Source organism: Motacilla alba, chromosome 18, assembly GCF_015832195.1.
Source record: "Motacilla alba alba isolate MOTALB_02 chromosome 18, Motacilla_alba_V1.0_pri, whole genome shotgun sequence".
Classification (NCBI taxonomy): domain Eukaryota; kingdom Metazoa; phylum Chordata; class Aves; order Passeriformes; family Motacillidae; genus Motacilla; species Motacilla alba.
In genome coordinates this window covers 11,859,454-11,878,579 of record NC_052033.1, presented here as the reverse complement: position 1 = coordinate 11,878,579, position 19,126 = coordinate 11,859,454, and the positions used below count along the sequence as shown (strand labels likewise).

The window sequence follows — 19,126 nt, the reverse complement described above, 5'->3', positions numbered from 1 at the left end:
GGTGGGCCGTGCCACGGAGTGTCCCTGTGCCTTCTGCCGGCCCCGGGCAGAGGGAAGGGATGCTCCTGAAAGTGCCACAGTGCAGAAAGGGAGCCCTGCAAGGAGGCCTGGAAACCTGCTAGAGGTGAGGGATTCATAGACAGTCAGGTAGGGCAAGATTTCGGGATGAGAACCTCTTCGCCTGAAGTTCCTCAGCTCCCCTGCTGCATTTCCTGGTTATTGTGATGTTAATTGTGCAACTTCCACCCCAAATGAATGCAGGCTTTTGTACTTTTAGCACCAGAGGCCTCTCAAAGGAAAATGGAAGAGGCTTGAGATGAATGGCAGAGATACTGAGGTTACAAGATGGTGACAAAGCTGAAGGTAGGCACATTTTATCATTACAGCCAAAAATATGTACTGTTCTCATGTGAGCCATTCCAGCAGTGAAGTTTTTCTGCTTCCACGCTGGGATGAGTACTGCAGGTGAGGAGTCAGCAACGCTGCTGTGGGGTAAGGGAGGAATTTTTCTGCTGTGTTGTGGTGAAAACATTCACGCATTCCCATTCTGAAATTACATCAGAAATTTTGTTTGGGGCTTTTAGAGATATAATTAAGAGACTTCTGGGTAGAGATGAAGTCTGGGAGGCACTGTATACCAGGAATGGCTCACTGTGAAAGCTTTGATCTCACAGGAGGGAGACTTTGACACTATTTATTAAAATCCGTGTTCCAAAACAGTGCTAAGAATATCAAAGCAATTTTTAAAAGCAGTTGTATTCAGTTACTGCATTCAGAGACACAAGAAAAACTGATTTCCACATAAAGTAAAAGAGAGACAGGGAAGAGTTTAAGGAAATGTTGAGGATGGGTGCTGTCAACCTTCACAGCCACAAGCTGCCACACAGAGCACAGCAGGTAAATGTATCACTGCTCCAGATCAACTGCAGCAAAGTGAGTCAGCTTTTATTCAGCCTCTGGCCTAAATCCCTGCTTTTATAGGGCTTGTGCTGCTTTGGGCTTGTGCCCCCACTCAGAGGCTCTTGGGTGCACAGGACTGAGCTCTGGTTCCTGCAGCACGGCTGGATCTCAGCCCACTGCCACAGGCAGAGCCTCCCTCGGCGCGGGGGGCTGCGGAGAGCGGCAGCATTCCAGCGACCCCAGAGCTTCCAGAAGAACAGCAGAAGGATAATCAAGAGCCTTTGATGGAGCTCGCAGCTTCAGTGTTAAATAACACCCGCTCCCAACAGCTGAGTGGGGGCAGGACTCATTCCAGAACTATTAATAAAGCCCCTATTTATACTCCAGGTTCCTGTGAACGGTGCAGCAGAAAGCTACAGCTGCGGAGCTAAAATGGAATAAATGTCAGCCTCCGGGGAAAAGTACCATCCTGTGGGGAAGGAGACGGCCAAAGGACAGCACTGGGGCAGGTCTCAGACCTGAGGAAGCAGAGAGCGAGCGGCAGCACCCTGAGCTCACAGCCAGTGGGCAGAGCCAGCCCGTCACCTCCCTGCAGCCGCAGGTCTGTGCAGAGCTGCCAGAGATGCAGCGTCAGAGGCGGCTCCCGCTGCTGCCAGCCGAGACCGGCGGGGCTGGGGCTGCCCCTCGCTGAGCCGGGACCAGGTGTGGCTCAGGGCAAAGAGTCAGAAAGGACGTTTGAGGAGCTTGGAGAGCACTGTCTGCTGGACCGCGAGGATGATGGAGAGCACGGGAGGGCCGTATCTGAACACAGCCGCGGTGACTTCCCCGGTAGGAATAGCTCGGCTGCTGCAGATGACCTTCGGGTGTACCACCTTCAGCCTGGTTGCCCACCAAGGGGGGTTCAGTGCCGCCTACGGCACCTTCTGCATGTTTGTCTGGACCTTCTGCTTTGCCATCACTGTGTTCATCATCGCCTGCGAGTTCACACACCTGCACAGCTGCCTGAGCCTCTCCTGGGGAAACTTCACCGCTGCTTTTGCCATGCTTGCCACGCTCATGTCCATCACGGCTGCGGTGATCTACCCGCTCTACTTCGTCCAGGTGGGCTGTTACCCCATCGGCTGCCAGGTGAGGGATTTCCGCATCGCAGCCAGCGTCTTCGCGGGCCTGCTGTTCGTCGCCTACGCCGCTGAGGTGTTCTTAACCAGGGCAAAGCCGGGACAGGTCACCAGCTACATGGCCACCGTCTCCGGGCTCTTGAAAATCGTTCAGGCCTTTGTGGCCTGCATCATCTTTGGGGCACTGGTGAACGACAGCCAGTATGGTAAATACGTGGCGACGCAGTGGTGTGTGGCTGTCTACAGCTTTTGCTTTGTGGTGACAGTGGTGGTAGTGGCCTTCAGTGTCACAGGTAAGACTGCCTTGCTGTGGTTCCCTTTCGAGCGTTCTGTGGTCATCTACACCTTCGGGGCAGTGCTGCTCTACGCGAGTGCTGCGGTCATCTGGCCAGTGTTCTGCTTTGACAGCAAGTACGGCTCCCCACGGCGCCCTGGCCTCTGTGCCAAGGGCAAGTGCCCCTGGGACAGCCAGCTGGTGATTGCCATCTTCACCTATGTCAACCTGCTGCTCTATGTCTTGGACCTGGCGTACTCCCAGCGCATCCGCTTTGTCTCACACATCTGAACTGGGGGCCGGCCTCTGTGGAGGCATCTCAGTGTGCCAACCCCTGCAGGTGCAGAGGGACAGGGACAGGGGCAGAGAGCTGCTGGGCAGGCCTGCACACACCACCATCAGCCAAACGTCGAGTGAGGACTGACTGCACTAAGGAATTAATGACCTGGAGCAGGTGGGCTGCAGCTGACAGGGCACACAGCGGAGCACAGCCCAGCTCCCCCATGTTCTGCCTCCCCTGCCCGGTGCCAGCACGAAGGAATGGCGCAGCTCCACGTGCAGCTGCAGACAGCAGGAGTGCTTGTAGCCACAGCAGTGGGGCTGCAGGCTACCAGGTTACTGAGCCAAACATTAGGAAAGACATCAAGGATTTTGAAACTTGTAACCAGCGCCTAAGGGTAACCAAGTGACTGCTCAGGAAGCGGAAAAGTTAAAAGCTGCATGAGGGAACACCAGTTCAGGAGCTGAAAATCAATCCCTTGGAGTTTGGGTTAGTTTGGACTGTGCTGGGAGATGTGGAATGCCTGCAAGTGTGGGCAGCTCCGGTCTGGGTGTTTCTGAGAAGAGCATCATAGCTGTAACAGTATTTTGAAGGTTGCCAGTCTTTTCCCTTCCTCTCCTTTGCTGTCTAGCTCCGAAAAGGAATACCCTCAAGTGCCCACCTTGGAGGAGGCCTATTTAATGCAATACTCCTATTTGAGTCACTACAGAAACTAAAATTTGTAAAGTCGGGGCTCGACTGCTGAGAATCAGGTTGCAGAGCAGAGGCAGCCCGTGAAGGGAGCGCTGTGCCCGGCCACCCTCACCCGAGCAGCGCAGAAAATGCCGTGGCACGTGCTCTGTCTGGATGCATGGGCACCACTTCTTTACACTGGGGTCAGGGGTTTTTCTGCAGGCTTGAAGATAAATTCTGGGGGCATGGCAAAGGGGAGGCAGAGACTAATTGACCTCGCAGTGCTGCACGAGAGACCCAGCCGGGCGGGGAGGGGGCACGGACAGGACGGGGCATGGCAGAACTTGCCCAGGGTACCCCGGAGCAGCTCGGGATTCCTGAGCACTCCCATCACTGAGCAGCCGAATTTCTCAGACCCAGCCCTGACAAAACACCCACTTCAAAGTTCCACAGTTCTCAGCTCAGGTTTCAGGCCCCATCGGAATCTTCATTTGTTGCAGGGAGAAGGCAGAGTGTCCAAGTGCTTGTGCAGCACATGCAGAATTGAGTGCTTTGATTAAAATCTCCAGTAGCTGCTAGCAAGATTTATTTTATAACCAAAACAAAATAAAGCTGAATGGCAGATGTATGCTTGCATCTCCTGAGACCTGTGTGCTGTCAGCCTCCTCTCCACTCTCATTGCAGCACACGGCCCTCTCTGCACGGAGGCAGAGCTCACGCTATTGGGTGTGCAAACCTGAACACAGACCCAAAAAAGAACAGACACAACACAGCAAAAGCTCCGAGGGGATTCTTTGCAGCAGAATGACTCAGGAATAAGGAAGCCAACTTACTTTTCATCACTGCTTTGTGTGGGGTTTGAAAAGCAAGGGGAAAACTTGTTGGGACAGATGATGCTGAATAATTGTGAGCAAGGACCAGCCCTTAGCAGCGGGAGCACCAGCCAGGAAACGGAACAAGAGTCAGGATCCAGCACAGAGGAACAGCCTGCCAAGGGGGTTTTCCCTTCTGTGAGTCCCAGTGAAGGGCAGGAAATCTGGAAGATGTGGCCCAAGAGGAGGCTGGCAGGGCAAGACCCAAGGCTATCTGCTACAGATACAAACCAGGAGCTTTATTTCTTGCCACCCAAACAAATTATGGGTTGTACAAGAACAAAATGCTAACTTGGGAAAGGAAATCCACTTGTGTTGGAGGAGTCAATTTACAAGAGCCACTGCATTCAAAGGGACCTTGAGCATTTATGATGTATTCCTGTTAAACCCATCAATATGGACACATTGAGCTGTGTAATACTTGAAAATTACTTTTTGTTGTTGTTGTTGTTGTTATTTCAGATCACTAAAAACCAAACAGGTGCCTGTGAAGGACCATGGCTTTTGTTATAAAATCCAACGCAGGGAGCCCAGGAACCTTTCTTGAGGAGAGCCCCATCGTGCAGGCTCTGGTGTGGCTCTGGGGGCTGGGGGGCAGCGGAGGCAGGAGCCCAGGCAGGGGGTGCCTGTCCCCAGGGATGCACTGCCAGGATGGCAGCAGCAGCTGCTGGAAAGCTCCTTGGCTGACAGCTTGTGGCTGAGCCAGCCAGGGCTGGCTGCCTGCTGGGAGGATTTTGCACCGAGTAGGAGCAAGAGCAGAAGCATGGTCAAATCTGACAATGCCATGGGTTGATGCAACTTACACCCAGCCAGGGTCAAAGGGCCAGAGAGGAACTGGGACTTGGGAGACAATGAGGGTAAAATGGAGTGTCTTCTCAGTAAGGGGAAAGAGAATTTAACATGGAAATCATGATCCCACTGACTGGAGGAGTGGAAACACAAGGCATTGCCAAGAACAGTGTGTTCAGATTTAGCTTTCTCATCTGCCAGCCAAAGACTGAGCAAAAAATGTGAATATGGTCAAAATGGCAAAAAAAGATTGTGTGGACAACAATCCTCTCTTTTAGGAGAAAAAAAAAAAAAAAAAAAATCAAAACCTCATGCTTCAGTGGTTAAAACATTCCCCAACCATTGGAAACTATGAGATTGCCCAATCCAGAACAGAGAACATCTGATATCTACTCATCAGGATTTACCAACCAGCTCTGTCATGGCTCAGTTCTCGAGCCTCCTTCACTTCCAGAGTGCATCTCCCCCCGAATTAACAGATGATGATCAAGTCGCTCCCCATGAACCAGGCTGCCCCAGTCACCAACCATCGCCAACCTCTTCTTGTAAACTAATGTTAGCATTTATTGTGTTCATTAATTATGGACTTGTGGCTGCAGCCAATCTAGACAGCACCCAGAGGACTCCAGCATGGATAGATTAAAGTTGGAATTGTTAAAGGGTTTTGTTTGGGTTTTTCCCTTCTTTTTTGGAAGCCCGGGGTTCAGTATCCACGAAAGATCAGCGTTTAGGAACATTTATCAACAGAAAAAACACTGAGATTAATTTCTGTCCTTGAAGAAAAAAAAAAAAAAAAAAAAAAAAAAAAGTAAGATGATACTTAACGAAAAAAAATCACCGCCTGCTGCCTGGGTTTTAGCGGAACACTTCACTGCGGCCCGGCCTCTGCACAGCCCCGGGCCGCAGGGCTCTGCGGGGCCGCGCCGGTGCCCGGGGCGCGCTCTCCGCGGGAGGGTGCCCGGGGCGACCGAGCCCGGGGGCGCTGCTGGAGAACAACCCCGGCAGCGGCGGCGGCGCGGCCCGAGGGCGCCCGGCGTGATCCGGGGGAGCCCGGCCCGGCCCGGCCCGGGGGGCTCAGGGAAGCACGGCCCAGCACGGCACGGCCCGGCGCGGCCCGGCGCGGGGGCTCTGGCGGGAGCAGGGCCCGGCACGGCCCGGGGGGCTCAGGGAAGCACGGCACGGCCCGAGGAAGCACGGCCCGGCCCGGCACGGCACGGCACGGCACGGCACGGCCCGGCGCGGCCCGGCGCGGGGGCTCTGGCGGGAGCAGGGCCCGGCACGGCCCGGGGGGCTCAGGGAAGCACGGCACGGCCCGAGGAAGCACGGCCCGGCCCGGCACGGCACGGCACGGCACGGCACGGCCCGGCGCGGGGGCTCTGGCGGGAGCAGGGCGCCCCCTGGCGGCGCGGCGGGCGGGCGGTGAATGATGCAACACCGGGCGCCGGTTGCCCCAATCGCTGGCGAGCGCCGCGCCGCTGGCCCCGCCCCCGCCCGCTGAGTGGCGGAGCGCCCGCGCCGCCCCGCCCCGCTGCTCGCCGATTGGCTGCGCGCCCCCGTCCCGCCGCGCGGCCTCGCCTCCGTGCGCGCGCGGCCACGTGTACGGCGGCGGGTTCGGGTCCCGGTTCGGGTCCCGGTTCGGGTTCGGGTCCCGGTTCGGGTCCGGCGGCACCGACCGAGATGAGCGTGGGGTTCATCGGCGCGGGGCAGCTCGCCTTCGCCCTGGCCCGCGGCTTCACCGCGGCAGGTGCGCGCCGGGCGGCTCGCCTGGCTCCATGGGGCGGGTGGGCGCGGGGCGGCGGTGCCGGTCCCTCGGGCTGACCGGGTGTCGTTCGCAGGGGTCCTGGCTGCGCACAAGATCACGGCGAGCTCCCCGGACACTGACCTGCCCACCGTGAGCGGGCTGCGGGTGAGTGCGGCCGGGTAGCGGGCACCGGGTGGCGGCGCTCCCCTCCCGGGCCATCCCGGGCCTGAGCGGTCCCGTTTCTCCCCGAACCGGTGCAGAAAATGGGAGTGAACTTCACGGTGAGCAACAAGGACACGGTGAAGAGCAGCGATGTCCTCTTCCTGGCCGTGAAGCCACCCATCATCCCCTTCATCCTGGAGGAGGTGGGCCCCGACATCGAGGCGCGGCACATCGTGGTGTCCTGCGCGGCCGGCGTCACCATCAGCTCCATCGAGAAGGTGAGAGCGGAGCGGCCGCGCACGGGCAGCTGCGCTGGCTCCGCTCCCCAGCCCCAGGAGCCGATGCCACCGACTTGCGCTACTCAGGACTAAAGTCACACAGCAGCAGCCAGCTTGGTGTTGGTCACCTTTGCCTATCTTCATCGGCAAATGCTAGTAGAGGCTCTTCTCTCACGCGAGGTCCTGTCCAGTCATGTTTCTTTTAACAGCAGTGGGTCATCTCCCCGGGATTTCTGCAGATTTTGTGCTAGGTGTCTGCAGGAGCTGTTTTGGAGGTCTGTGGGTTGATGTGGGATTGAGGCCTTTGGGATACTGTTTCCAACTCAGCTCCTGCCTTGCTGGTACTGACTAAGGCTTCACATTCACGGATGGGCTGCTGTGGCTCAGAGCAGGACATTTGAGATACACAGGTCTCTCTTTTCCTTCTGCTTGCGTTGTTCTTGCCCCTGGGGGGGTCCTTTCCTGAACAGCCCATTGATGAAAAATATGCACTAAAGCTCATTTTTTCTCCCTTCTTTCTTTTTTTCTTACTTTCTATCCTCAATGATTTTCTGCCCTAAGAAACTCTCTACCTTCTGCCCCACACCAAAAGTGATCAGGTGCATGACCAACACCCCAGTGATAGTCCGGGAAGGCGCTACAGTCTATGCCACTGGAACTCATGCGGATGTGGAAGATGGGAAGCTTCTGGAACAGCTGATGGCCAGCGTGGGCTTCTGCACCGAGGTGGAAGAGGACCTCATCGATGCTGTAACGGGGCTCAGTGGCAGTGGCCCTGCGTATGTATGTGCTGTTTCCTCAGCTAGTGCCATCCTAGGGACAGCAGTTGGCTTTGCCTGCCGTAAAGTCTGTGCAACTTCAGCTTGACTTTTTTTCTTTTTTTTTATTCCCCATCATCCATATTTGCTATGGGACATGTATTCCAGGTGTCCAGTTTGGGACAGCAGGAGAATTTTTTAAGAGTCAGATGAGTCTGAAGTCCATAGCCAGTGTGCAGTGCCCACATGTCCAATGTTGCAAAAGTTGGGCCTGTAGTTTGCGTGATCAGAAGCTGAATTTCTCCCATTCCCCCCACTCCTGAGCTGGAACTAGAGGGAGGGAAGCCTGGCATGGCATCCGTGAAGGAAAGGGGGAGGCTTTTGTCAAGTCTGTGAGTGACTGGAGCCACAGAACAGTCCTGAAGCCCTGGATTCTCTCTTCCCTAAGACTTAGCAGTCCTGGAGCAGTCTTTCAGTGCCCTTCCTCCCCTCTGTCTCAGGCGTTCACTGCCCTGGATGCTCTCGCGGATGGAGGAGTGAAGATGGGCCTTCCCCGCAGGCTGGCAGTGCGGCTGGGAGCTCAGGCCTTGCTGGTCAGTATCACCCCTGCTCAACACATCTGAGTCTGTGCCTGCCCCTGCAGAGGGATCTGCACATCACAGTGTGAGGTGGTCTTGGTCCCCTCGCAGGATCTGCTTTCAGGGATGTGTTGGGTTTGAATGCACACAGGTTCCTGCTGAGGGGCTGTAGGAACCATCCGCAGCAATCTGCTGCTGGTGTGGGAGCTGGGGCCTGGGAAACTCTGCTCCTTTGCAGGCCTCATCAGCTCTGGAAAGTGTTTTGGCACCCCCAGGGGTGCCTGTTGTGAGTGTTGGTGCTGCTCTGTGCAGTGGAGAACAGGAGTGTGTGACAGTGGCTTCCTCAGGCAGGGCTCTGGCAGGTGTTTTCCTTGCTACAGGGTGCTGCCAAAATGCTGCTGGAATCTGAGCAGCATCCGGGCCAGCTGAAGGACAATGTCTGCTCGCCCGGGGGAGCCACCATCCATGCCCTGCACTTCCTGGAGAGTGGTGGCTTTCGCTCACTGCTCATCAATGCTGTGGAGGCTTCCTGTATCCGGACAAGGTGAGCAGCTAGGAACTAAAGAGCTCGCAAGACTCACCTCCCCACCCTCCCCATCTTATTTTTTCTGTCTTCCTCTCCCACTACCCCATTGTAGGGAGCTGCAGCATTTGGCAGACCAAGAGGAGATTTCCCCGGCTGCCATAAAGAAAACGTTGCTGGACAAGGTGAAGCTGGAGTCTCCTTCTCTGTCTGTGGCGTCTGCTAGCAAGGTCAGCCTGTTCACCAGCAAGAGCAAGAAGAACTGACCAGGCTGCTGTGTCCTGGCAGTGCCGAATGCCAGTGTCCTGCTTGCAGCCAGGACAGGGTTAATTTTGGCAGAAGCCAGGAAAGGGAGGCCAGGACCCTGGTTATTCTATACATGGTGGGCAAGGGGGAGGGGGAGGGTTTGCAGCGGGGGACAGGGGCTGAAGAGGGCTGGGGAGAAGGGGTTCCTCTGGCTGGTTGCATGAAGCGAGCAGTGGGAGTAGCATCGTGTTACACGTGGTGAGCACTCGCGTGTGAATCCTTCACCTCTCTTCTGCACTTAATATTGCCACTGTCGTCGTTTTCTTATCTCATTACTGCTTCCAGTAAATTGTTCTTGTAGCAAACCATGATCTCTGCCTTTTGTGCCTGCAGTTCTGCTCTCCAGCCCACCACAGAGGGACAGGGGCGGGAGGGCAGTGAGTGAGCAGCATGTGGTTTTGAGTGTTTCAGAGGGAACGCTAATACAGGGAATACCATTCCTAAGCCACAGCCCTCAGTGCTCTCTGTGTTATTTCTCTTTTGTCCAAGGAAAAACGCTCCCTCAGCATGTTGGTATCCCCTGTAGCAGGCTTGTGGCTTGCAGCAGCTGTAGCAGAGGGTCTTTAACCTGAAGTGGGGTTGGTGAGCTGTCCCTGGCACTGGTGTTTCCTTGGGCGGGGGTGATACTCTCACCAGAGCTTTGTCAAGGAAATCATTTGTCCAGAAGTCTTGGGTACTTCCAGGACTCAAGCAGTGTTTGTGGTGTCCCATGCAGAAATTTTTTTAACAAGATTTTTTAAAGCTGTTTCAGAACTTTTGGTTTCAAATGTCGAATCCTCTCTGGCCCCATCTTGCATCTGCTGTCAGAGGTTATGTCCTGTCACTGGCCGGAGCAGACGCTGCCCCACAAACACCACGCTGCATGGTGCATCAGGGGCTGGGCCAGAATCACCTCTTGGAACAGACCAGGTGCCTCTGCCTGATCTCCCACCCCTCAGAGAGACGTGTGGCGTGAACATGGGACCGTGCTCCTTTTCTCTCTGGGGGCTGCCCCTCCTCTCGCTCAGTCTGGTTTGGGGAACAGTGGCCTCTCACTGCCCCTCCTTTACTGCCGGCCTTGCTCGGGTGCTTCGGCAGTGGAGGGGTTCTGAGCTTTCACATTTCCTGCTGTCTGAGGTGCTGGTGATGGTAAAGTATTTTTAGTGTTAGGCTTTTGGCTGCCAGCAAGGTATGACCCTGTAGGTGTGACAGATGGTCACTCCTCTTCCCTCTTTACATAAAAAACTGTCTCTGATGAGAGCTGTGGCTAATGCCAGCTGTTTTGGCTGGGGGTATCCCTTGCCACTGGCAAGGAGTCCTTGGGTGTTCCTCTCTTTCCTGCTCAGGATCTGCAATACCTGTGCAGACAGGCCAAGCTGGAAGTCCGATGGATGAAGCACTGCCTGATGCAAAATGCAAGGGAGTGTTGTGGAAAGTTCCCACTTGGCTGAAAAAGTGGCATGTGGAGTGAATACCTGAGCTTCAGCCCCTCTGCAGGGAGACGTAGGGGATGCCCCTGGGTACTCCCGGAGAGACAGAGCTGTAGATCAACTTCCCAGATGGTTGCAGACCTGTGACTGAGCTGGCCACCACGGCCGATGGCAGCCCGGCCCATCAGGGGCTACAAGAGCCCTGCAAGGCTTGCGGTCACTTTCCCTGGCAAGGGCAGAGAGCGGCGGTGCTGCTGCTGGATCCGGGCCCCCCAAGCCCCGCGGCTCCTGCGGGGCACGGCTCTCCTTAACCCGTCTGCCCACCGGCACCGCTGCACCTTGCGCTCGCCCCTCGCCCTTCTCGGGTGCGCTCATCTTGTCCTCGCTGCTTTGCCGGTAGCACGGCAGCAATCGGCAGGCGCCGGTGTCGGTGCCATGGGCCCCAGGTCGGAGCAAAAGGGCTGGGAACACGCCTGCAGCGAGCCCGGCGGGAGCTGGGAGAGCCGCGGTCCCGCGCAGAGGAGCGGGCAGGGCAGCGCCGGGGCTGCGAGGGACTGCGGGAGCACAGGGAGCGCGGAGCCGCCGGAGCCCGGGCCCGCCGGTGCGGGCGGAGGGGCTGCGCGCGCTGCCCCGCGCGATGCGCGGCGGGGACACCGGCCGGCGGCCGCTGCCAGAGCTGGCGGGAGCTGATCCGCGGCCGACCCGGCAGCTCGGTGGAGCGGCAGCGCTCGCCGGGCCGGGAGCTGGGGCGCGGCGGGGCGGGGCGGGGCGGGCGCGGTGCCGGTGCCCCGGTGCCCCGAGCGCGGCCCCCTTAAGGCCCGGGGCGGTTGCGCCGGGGCTTCATGAATGGAGCCACGTGACCCAAATATCACGTGACAGTCCGCGAGCGGCGGCGGCGGCGGCGGCTCGTGAGTCCCGGTCCCTCCCAGCGCGGCCTCCCCGCCCCGCCCGGCCCGGCCCGGCCCGGCGGCCCCGGCAGGAGGTGAGCGCCACCGGCAGCGAGGGCGGGCGCGGCGCTGGCACCGGCGGGGCGGGGCGGGCCGGTCCCCGGGGGCGGGCCGGGGCGGGGCGGGCACGGCGGGCCCCGGGATGGTGGCGGGGCCGCCGCGAGGTCGGCGGGTGCCTGACGGCGCCGCCATCGCTGACTCACGGCGGGGCTCCGGGGCCGCGCCCGCCCGGCCCCCGCGCCGCCCCGCCCCGGCGCGCCCGGCCCCGCTCGGCGGGCGAGCAACAGGTGCGCGGGGCGCTGGCCCGGGGCCCGCCCGCCGCCGCCCGCCCCGCCCGCGGGCAGCGCGGCCGCCGCCGGCCCCTCCCTCCCGCGGCCCCGAGCGCCCCGATCGTGTTGCGGACCGGCTGCCCTCGGGCCGAGCCTGCCCCCCTCCACCCCGCCGCACCTCCGGGCGCTGCGCTCCGCCGGTGCGGCTGCGACCTGGCCCCGGCGGGGCCTCGGCGCCCCCCTCCCGCCGCGGGTGTTCGCCGTGGTCTGTCATTCTTCTCCCGAGCATGGCAGGGCCGGGAGGGTGAGGAGCCATCCAGGGCGGAGGCAGCCCCGCTGCCCGCAGCCCCTGCCTTGCCTCGGGCCGCTCGGTGCCCGCGGCCGTGCGGGCGGAGGTTCTGCCCCGCAGGGGCTGCCCGGGGCCGGGCGGCCCCCGAGCGGAGCGGGCTCCCGCGGGACTGCACTGTCTGACCGGCACGCAGGGGCCGTGTCCGTCTGTGCTGTCACGGCTCGGTCCCGCTGTCCGCGCTGGGCACGTCTCCGGCTGCCCGGGATATGTGAGCTGTGTGGTCGGGGGAGGGCACTGCCGAGGGTGGGAGGGAGCCTCCCGGAGCTGGCCCTTTGCTTCGGCAGTGTGAGCAGAGCTAAAACCAGCTGGGTGGGCAGATTCCTTGAGGAAAAAATTGCTGTGGAAGTGCTCAGGGTTGGATGACCTCACCAGGGCACCCCCAGGGTGGGGAACACAGGAGGCACTGTCTTTGCTACGCAGGTGATTTGGGGAGTCATTGGATGAGACTGTGTGAGCCAATTTGCCAGCAAGCAAATAAACAGAGTATGAAATCCACACTGGGAGCGAGTGTTTCTGTGCGGTGTGCCCCGTCGCTGCTGACAGACCACACTCCTGTGCCTGCTGGGGCCGTGCAGCCCCTGGGGGAGCGCAGCCCTTGCTCTGCCCACACTGGAGCAGACCTCACCGTGTTTACATGGGCTCGTGGCAGGGTTCTGCACCAGGAGCGTGGAGACGGGCCCGTGCTGGATCACGCGTGGTGCTGTCAGTTCCCGTGTGCTGCCGCTGAGCTGAGGGGAGAATTGGCTGTGCTTGTGCTGAGTTCAGGCCTTTTGAGCTCTGGGGAAATGTGTCGAGGCTGCAGTTTCTTCATTGCAGCCACAGTGTTTGGCACTTTTCAGTGTGATCTTTCTTCAGGAAGCTATCAAAAGCTGATCCATCAGCAGTCTGGAGAGTAAGGTGAAGTTTGGTCTCTGCTATGTCGCCCATTCTCTGGGTGTTCTCTTTGTGAGCTGCCAAACAGCCCGGTTAAAATGGGATGCAGGAAACTCTTTGGGTTGTTCTTTCCATTCTGCTGACTGCCTTACGTGTTGCTGCACCTTGGAGAGCAGGGATCACCAGGCTTTTGGGGAGATCCTGTTGCAGCTCTCTCTCAGGCTGTTGAGAGAGGCTCGTGCCTGAGAGGGCGTTGTGTTGGAGCGTGCAGAGGCAGGAGCGAGTAGCTGCCTCTGCCGTGTCCCGCTCTGGCAGCCGTTCCCCAGCCTGCTGAGGAGCACTCTTCCCAGTGCCCTGCCCGATGCAGCGTGCGTGTGCCCTGTTTGTTTCATTTTGGGTCTGCCCTAATGAAGGCAGCCTGTGTGCTGGCCAGGCAGCTGTAAGTTCCTTAGTGCCACAGGGCAGGCAAATTCCTGTGGTCCTACTGACCGAACCTGCCCTTGACTCCTTGCACTTGCAGGAGGATGGGGCACGGAAGTGCTGCAGGGGCAGGCACGTTGGTCTCTCCAGCTATTCCCTTTCCTCTCCCCTTTTCCCAGCAGACATGTTGTTTACCAGGCAGGAACAGGAGTAAACAGCGGTCTGGGAAGGAGGGAAAAATTGATTTTGTGCAGCAGTTGCTTGTATGCTGCCTGTCCTGCCCCACTGCAGCTGCCTTCCTTGGGCAGCAGATGACCGTGGCTGTGCCAGTGTGGTTTGGTGTAGCAGATATCTTGTTGGAAGGAGCATTGTCCTCTAGGTATATATAAATAGCCTGGCTCCTGGCAGGCTGCAGGCTTCAGGAATAGCTTTGCTGGTGTTCTGGGCACTGCTAGTCCTGTTCACCTCCCGTAGGTCGTGGATGCACTGGAGGGAGCCTGTGCCACAGCTGCTGAAAGAGCATTAAGCCACATTTGCTGATGTGTGCGTTTGGTTCTGGTCTGTAACTGGACATGAGTCCTGCTGGGAGTAAGGCAGGGGCGAACAAAATTGTTGTTTGGCACCCCTGTGAGATGAACGGGGCAGAGGCACCTGTGGGCTGCACAGGAATCCTGGCCAGGGCTGTGTGGGGGCAGTCTGGGCTGAGAGGGGAGTGCAGTTTGGGCTGTTTGAGGCACAGCCGTGTCTGTCAGGGAGTATCTGTGTGCATCAATTCCTTGGGCAGCAGTAGCAGTCTGAACTGAAAGGCCTGAGGGGAGGAGGTAAGTGGGGAAAGAAGCAGGAGCCTGGGTGTAAGTCTCTGTAAAGCAGGCCTGGGAATTGCTCTTACCAGTTCTGAAGTCTTGTCTTCCATGGCAGGGAAGGAGTCTGCTCTGCTCTGTTTTTTGGCACCTTTAATCTTTGTTTTCTCGTGAGCACACCTTGGCTCTTAAGATAAGGAGGAAGAAGGTGTTTCTGGGCCCTGGCATGGCAGGGATTGACAGGGACTTTCTCATAGAAAAGACCTACAACTGGGGTCAGTTTTGCATGACTGGGAGAGGTGAAGGCTGCTGAGGCATCAGCCCAAATTTGTGATGGAATTCCAGAGTGTCCAAGGCTTGCCCTGTACCCCGTGCTCAGGGTTATGTCTTTCTGAATCATCCTTGGGAACATCTGGAGTCTGGTAGGACTGGGGAGCCCCTGGGCTGTGCTTGGGCACCTGTTGGAAGGGTGTGTTAAGGCAACCTGCTCTGCTTGGGAGTGACAAGGACGAGGCTGGGAGCGAGTGGTGCAGAGTGGCAGCCTGCTGAGTCAGCATGACTGGCCTGGAGCAACCATTCTCTGGACCCTGCCTGCTGCTTGCAAGGCTATTTTTAAAAATGTGGCTTCCATGTGTTCTGACTCCTCCTAGTTCTTTAATTTCCCCCACCATAAACAAAAAACCAGCATTGCCACAAAGTCTCTGTGGGAGCAGAGGTGTGGAAGGGCAGCAGTTTCTGCTCAGGGACAGTCTGCTCACTGTGAGTCCAGCTCAGCTGGCTGCCCGTTCTGCAGCAGGGGCCAGCATGTGGAGCACCACGGGGCGTTGCTGCTGGACCCTGCCAGAGGAATGCCGTGGGCTCTGCTGTGTCCCAGGTGCTAATTTCACCTTCCTTCCCTTCCAGAACCCAGCTGCCAAGGCTGTCGTGTTATGACGACCCCCAACAAAGGAAACAAGGCCTTGAAGGTACCGCGGCGGGTGGAGGGAAGGCGCGGGATGGGTGTCGGCATCCACCTCGGGTTTCACAAGCGTGTGCTGCCTTCTCCCCCAGGTGAAGAGGGAGCCAGGCGAGAATGGGACCAGCCTGACAGATGAGGAGCTGGTGACCATGTCTGTGCGAGAGCTGAACCAGCATCTGCGGGGCCTGTCGAAGGAGGAGATCATCCAGCTGAAGCAGCGCCGGCGCACGCTGAAGAACCGGGGCTACGCCGCCAGCTGCAGAGTGAAACGCGTCACCCAGAAGGAGGAACTGGAGAAGCAGAAGGCAGAGCTGCAGCAAGAAGTGGAGAAGCTGGCCTCAGAGAACGCCAGCATGAAAATGGAACTTGATGCTCTCCGCTCCAAATACGAGGCTCTCCAGAACTTCGCCAGAACCGTGGCCCGGAGCCCCGTGACCCCTGCCCGGGGGCCTCTCACTTCCAGTATGGGGCCCCTCGTCCCCGGCAAGGTTGCTACCACTAGTGTCATCACAATAGTGAAATCCAAAACGGACGCCCGGTCTTAGTGAAGCGAGCGTTGCCTGAGCTTGTCTGTGCAGGGCAGTTAGGCACAAAACCAGCCTGGAATCCCCAAAGCACAAGCCCTCCCCACATGGGTCCGGGTTCCTTTGACTTGGCCCAGGACTGGCCTGCTGATCGCTCCAGTTTATTTTGTTGTGTCCAGATTGGTATGAGCAGTGGTGATGCATCCCTTGTCCTGTGCAGACAGAGCTTCCCACCCAGCAGTCCGTAGCCCTCGGGTGCCCTGGGGACAGACTGTGAGATTTTGGTTTTCTACCCAAAGAAAATCTGTGCAGCGTGGCTGAGAGAAGGGTGGAGGAGTGGCCCGAGGAAAGCTTTCTTCCTAGGGGCTGGGAACCCTAATTTTCGGTCACTTCCAAAGGCTTTATTTCATGACTCTTCCAGGTGGTGCATCTCAGCGCCTGAACCTGCTGCTTTTGTCTCCTTTGGTACCTGTAGTTACAGTTGGGGTGTTCTGTGTCATAGGTTTTATTCCTTTCTAGGCGTGCCTCTGTGCCCTAGCCGTGGGTTTCCCTCAGACGTCCGTGCCGTTGGCTGTGTGCAGGGCAGTGCTGGGGCTCGGCGCTGCCGTGTCCTGCCGCTGTGCTCCGGGGCCCCGCAGGGAAGGAGGCAGCAGCGGTGCTGTGTTGGCTGCAGGCCGGTTTTGTGCCTAATGTGTTGCACTGAACAAGACCAAAATCACTAGTTGTTCCCGTGTTTTGAGGGTATCAAGTGTCTCTAGTGTGATGGTTTACACGACCAGTTTATGTGGTTAAATAGCCCTTTATTTAAAGAGAGAAACATCATTTTAAGAATTATTAAATTATCTAAGTTTAAAATTGGACAGAAGAGAGAGCGTATTTATAGTCAGCTTTTTTACCTGAGAAGGCGAGAATATTTGACCATATGAGTGGGGAAATATTCTCAGAGACTTTGCTAGTTAAAAGTTAATAAAGAAATAATTTTAAAGTTTCTCATGAACCTCCCGCAAACTGTTTGTGGCTCTGAGGTTAGTTTTTATAAAGAGTTATCAGACTTTATTTATAAAACTTAGAAAAAGACAAAAAAGAGGCAAGTCCTGTTTGATATCTTTTTGCAATTGTACCAAAAGTGACTTATTCTTTACCTTGCTAGTTTCTGTCGTGTCCCCTCGTGTTGGGCGCTCTACTCCCCGAGCTCTTGTGCGGCGCTGTGGTGTGCTGGTGCCTTTGCCATGTGCTGTCATTTCACACTGTTGTCGTTTTCCCTAAACTCGGCTGAGAGACTGAATTGGAATCTCTCTGAGTTCTCCAGAAGGGTTCTGGTGCGCAGGCAAGGGTGCTGCTGTTTTTGAAGAAAGGATGGCTGGCTGGTGCGGCGAGGCAGCGACGCCTGCCCCGAGGTGTGCGGGGCAGCACAGGCAGCTCCTGCTCAGCCAACGCCAGCTTAGCTTGCTTATCTGGAGAGGAAGAACGCTGCACTCTTCCTCCTGCAGCAAACCTGTCAAAGTAACGTGAGGGACACTTGTCCAGGCTTAGGAGAAGACTGATGGGATTTAGCTCTGGAATTAGGTCCTGTGGTCAGAACTTGTGTTGTGCTCATGGCTCACCTGAACAAGAGGGGCAAGTCTGCAACAAGAGGGGCAGCATGGGACAGGCTGGCCCCTGGTGTCTACACATTGCTGGCCAGTGAGCTGTGGCAGCATCACTGTCCTTCCCAGGGTGGCTTCTGCCCAGGGCTTTGAGGAGAGTGCTCAGACTCACAGCTGTGAGAAGCTGTTTGTGGCCAGGCTCCGTTTCCACAAACGCTTTGACTGCCCTCTCCCCTTCCCCAGGATTTGAGCTGATTTTACTGAGTTTTAGAGAAGCAGGACATGAGGGGGAAGCCCATGTGATCTGGCTGCTGATTATCTGAGTGGAGGGGGCAGATAGGGATGACACGAGTGAAGCCACAGTCTCGCGGCGAGGTACAGCTGTCCTGGACAGGTTTTGGGGATGTTTCTGACTGCTGAACCGATACTGCTGTGCCCTGAGCAGAGGAGCAGTCAGCCCGAGAAAAGCTGCAGTGTGGCAGGAGAGGAGCAGGGGATTTCCTGCTGGAGGAGATAGGATTGCTCTGATTGATAGGGCTGGTTGATTGATAGGGAGTTTAGGGAGTTGCTAGGGATGCTTTTCCAGGTAGACTTCCCAAAGGAGGAGCAGGTTAGAACACTGCCTCCAGATTTCCCCCTTCTGGCCCTGGACTCACTCTTCTCTTCTCTGAAGTGTCCGATGTGCCACTTCCAGCCATTCGCCACGCAGGCCACACACTGCACAGCACTCAGCAGGCTCTGGTCTTCCAGCTGCTTGTGTGGTGACTGGAAGAAGTGAGATTTTGCAGAGCACACAGGCATCCAGTTGTCCTGGGGTGTCATTCCCAGCCCTGTCCCTCTTAGGCCCGGGCTGAGACTGAGCCAGCCCGAGCCCTTGGACACAGCTGAGCAGGCAGGGTGTGCATGGGGCTGCTCCGGGTCTGGGTTCCACAGCCGGAGCTCTGCTGTGAGGAGAGCCCCAGCAGCTCAGCCGGTGCGATGGGCAGCCCTGCAGCCACGGAGGGCTTTTATTCTGCGGCGCTCGGTGTCCCGGAGCGAGCAGGCCCTGCCGGGGGCGGCCGTGCCCCGGGGCTGAGCCGTGCCCGGGCACCGGCCGTCCCTCCTCAGCCCCGCGCTTGCCCCGGCCCGAGCGTGGACGAGGAGCCGTGTGGGGAGGAGCGGGTGCCGGCCCGGGCTGAGGGCTGAGGGCTGCCGAGCCAGCTCTGCCTGCCGCGCTGCTCCCGGCGAGGCCGCGGCGCCCCGAGCGTCGCTTGCCTGTGCTTTGCTTTAGTTCTCAGTGCACTGTAGGACCGGGTGATGTGTTTCCGCAGTGTCCGAGCAGTGTCCTGCCCCGGGCCGCCGTGTCCTGCCCGTGCCCGTGCCAGGCGCCCCGTGCCGGAGCCGTCACGCCGACCCCTCTCTCGTGTATAGTGTTCTGGAGTGTGACAGTTCTTGTTCCTGAGGTGCTCGTCCGTTTGGTTTTCTGCTGTGAAGGGTGTCGTGTTCCCTTTCTCCTTTTCCCGGTGCCGTTCCGGGCCCTCGGGGAGGGGTCCTGCGCCAGCCCCCGGGCTTTGTGTATTGTGAATTGTGTACAGCCGCTCCCGGCCGGAGCCGGGGCTGGCGGACAGGAGGGTGACCCAGAGGGCTCCGGGCTCGGCGCAGGCGGTATTTATTGCTAAGTTATTGCCGTTATTTATTCTGTACAGTGTCCGCCGCCTGTGTGACAATAAAGCGCTTCAACAGCCGCCGCCTGCGCGTCCT

The 19,126-nt window shown here is 58.0% G+C and overlaps 3 protein-coding genes across 5 annotated transcripts; all 3 read left to right on the top strand.

The window, feature by feature from the left end:
• The first annotated feature begins 250 nt into the window (after positions 1 to 250).
• On the top strand, positions 251 to 3,880 carry MYADML2 (myeloid associated differentiation marker like 2). The gene is made up of 2 exons (XM_038157426.1): positions 251 to 363; positions 1,288 to 3,880. Exon 2 carries the CDS (start codon positions 1,675 to 1,677, stop codon positions 2,581 to 2,583), a length of 909 nt encoding a protein of 302 aa, XP_038013354.1. The 5' UTR covers positions 251 to 363; positions 1,288 to 1,674; the 3' UTR covers positions 2,584 to 3,880.
• Positions 3,881 to 6,449: 2,569 nt separating this feature from the next.
• On the top strand, positions 6,450 to 9,562 carry PYCR1 (pyrroline-5-carboxylate reductase 1). The gene is made up of 7 exons (XM_038157047.1): positions 6,450 to 6,649; positions 6,741 to 6,811; positions 6,907 to 7,086; positions 7,648 to 7,869; positions 8,345 to 8,437; positions 8,803 to 8,966; positions 9,061 to 9,562. The coding sequence occupies exons 1-7, from the start codon at positions 6,583 to 6,585 to the stop codon at positions 9,209 to 9,211; spliced, it is 948 nt and encodes a 315-aa protein (XP_038012975.1). The 5' UTR covers positions 6,450 to 6,582; the 3' UTR covers positions 9,212 to 9,562.
• A 2,020-nt stretch (positions 9,563 to 11,582) lies between these two features.
• MAFG (MAF bZIP transcription factor G) lies at positions 11,583 to 19,109 on the top strand. Of its 3 annotated transcripts, none has more exons than XM_038157049.1 (3): positions 11,583 to 11,642; positions 15,222 to 15,283; positions 15,369 to 19,109. In XM_038157049.1, the coding sequence occupies exons 2-3, from the start codon at positions 15,248 to 15,250 to the stop codon at positions 15,819 to 15,821; spliced, it is 489 nt and encodes a 162-aa protein (XP_038012977.1). In that variant the 5' UTR covers positions 11,583 to 11,642; positions 15,222 to 15,247; the 3' UTR covers positions 15,822 to 19,109. The 3 variants fall into 3 exon arrangements, with proteins under 3 accessions (XP_038012977.1, XP_038012979.1, XP_038012978.1); XM_038157051.1 differs by lacking the exon at positions 11,583 to 11,642 and adding an exon at positions 11,896 to 12,180; XM_038157050.1 differs by lacking the exon at positions 11,583 to 11,642 and adding an exon at positions 13,370 to 15,077.
• The last annotated feature ends 17 nt before the right edge of the window (positions 19,110 to 19,126 follow it).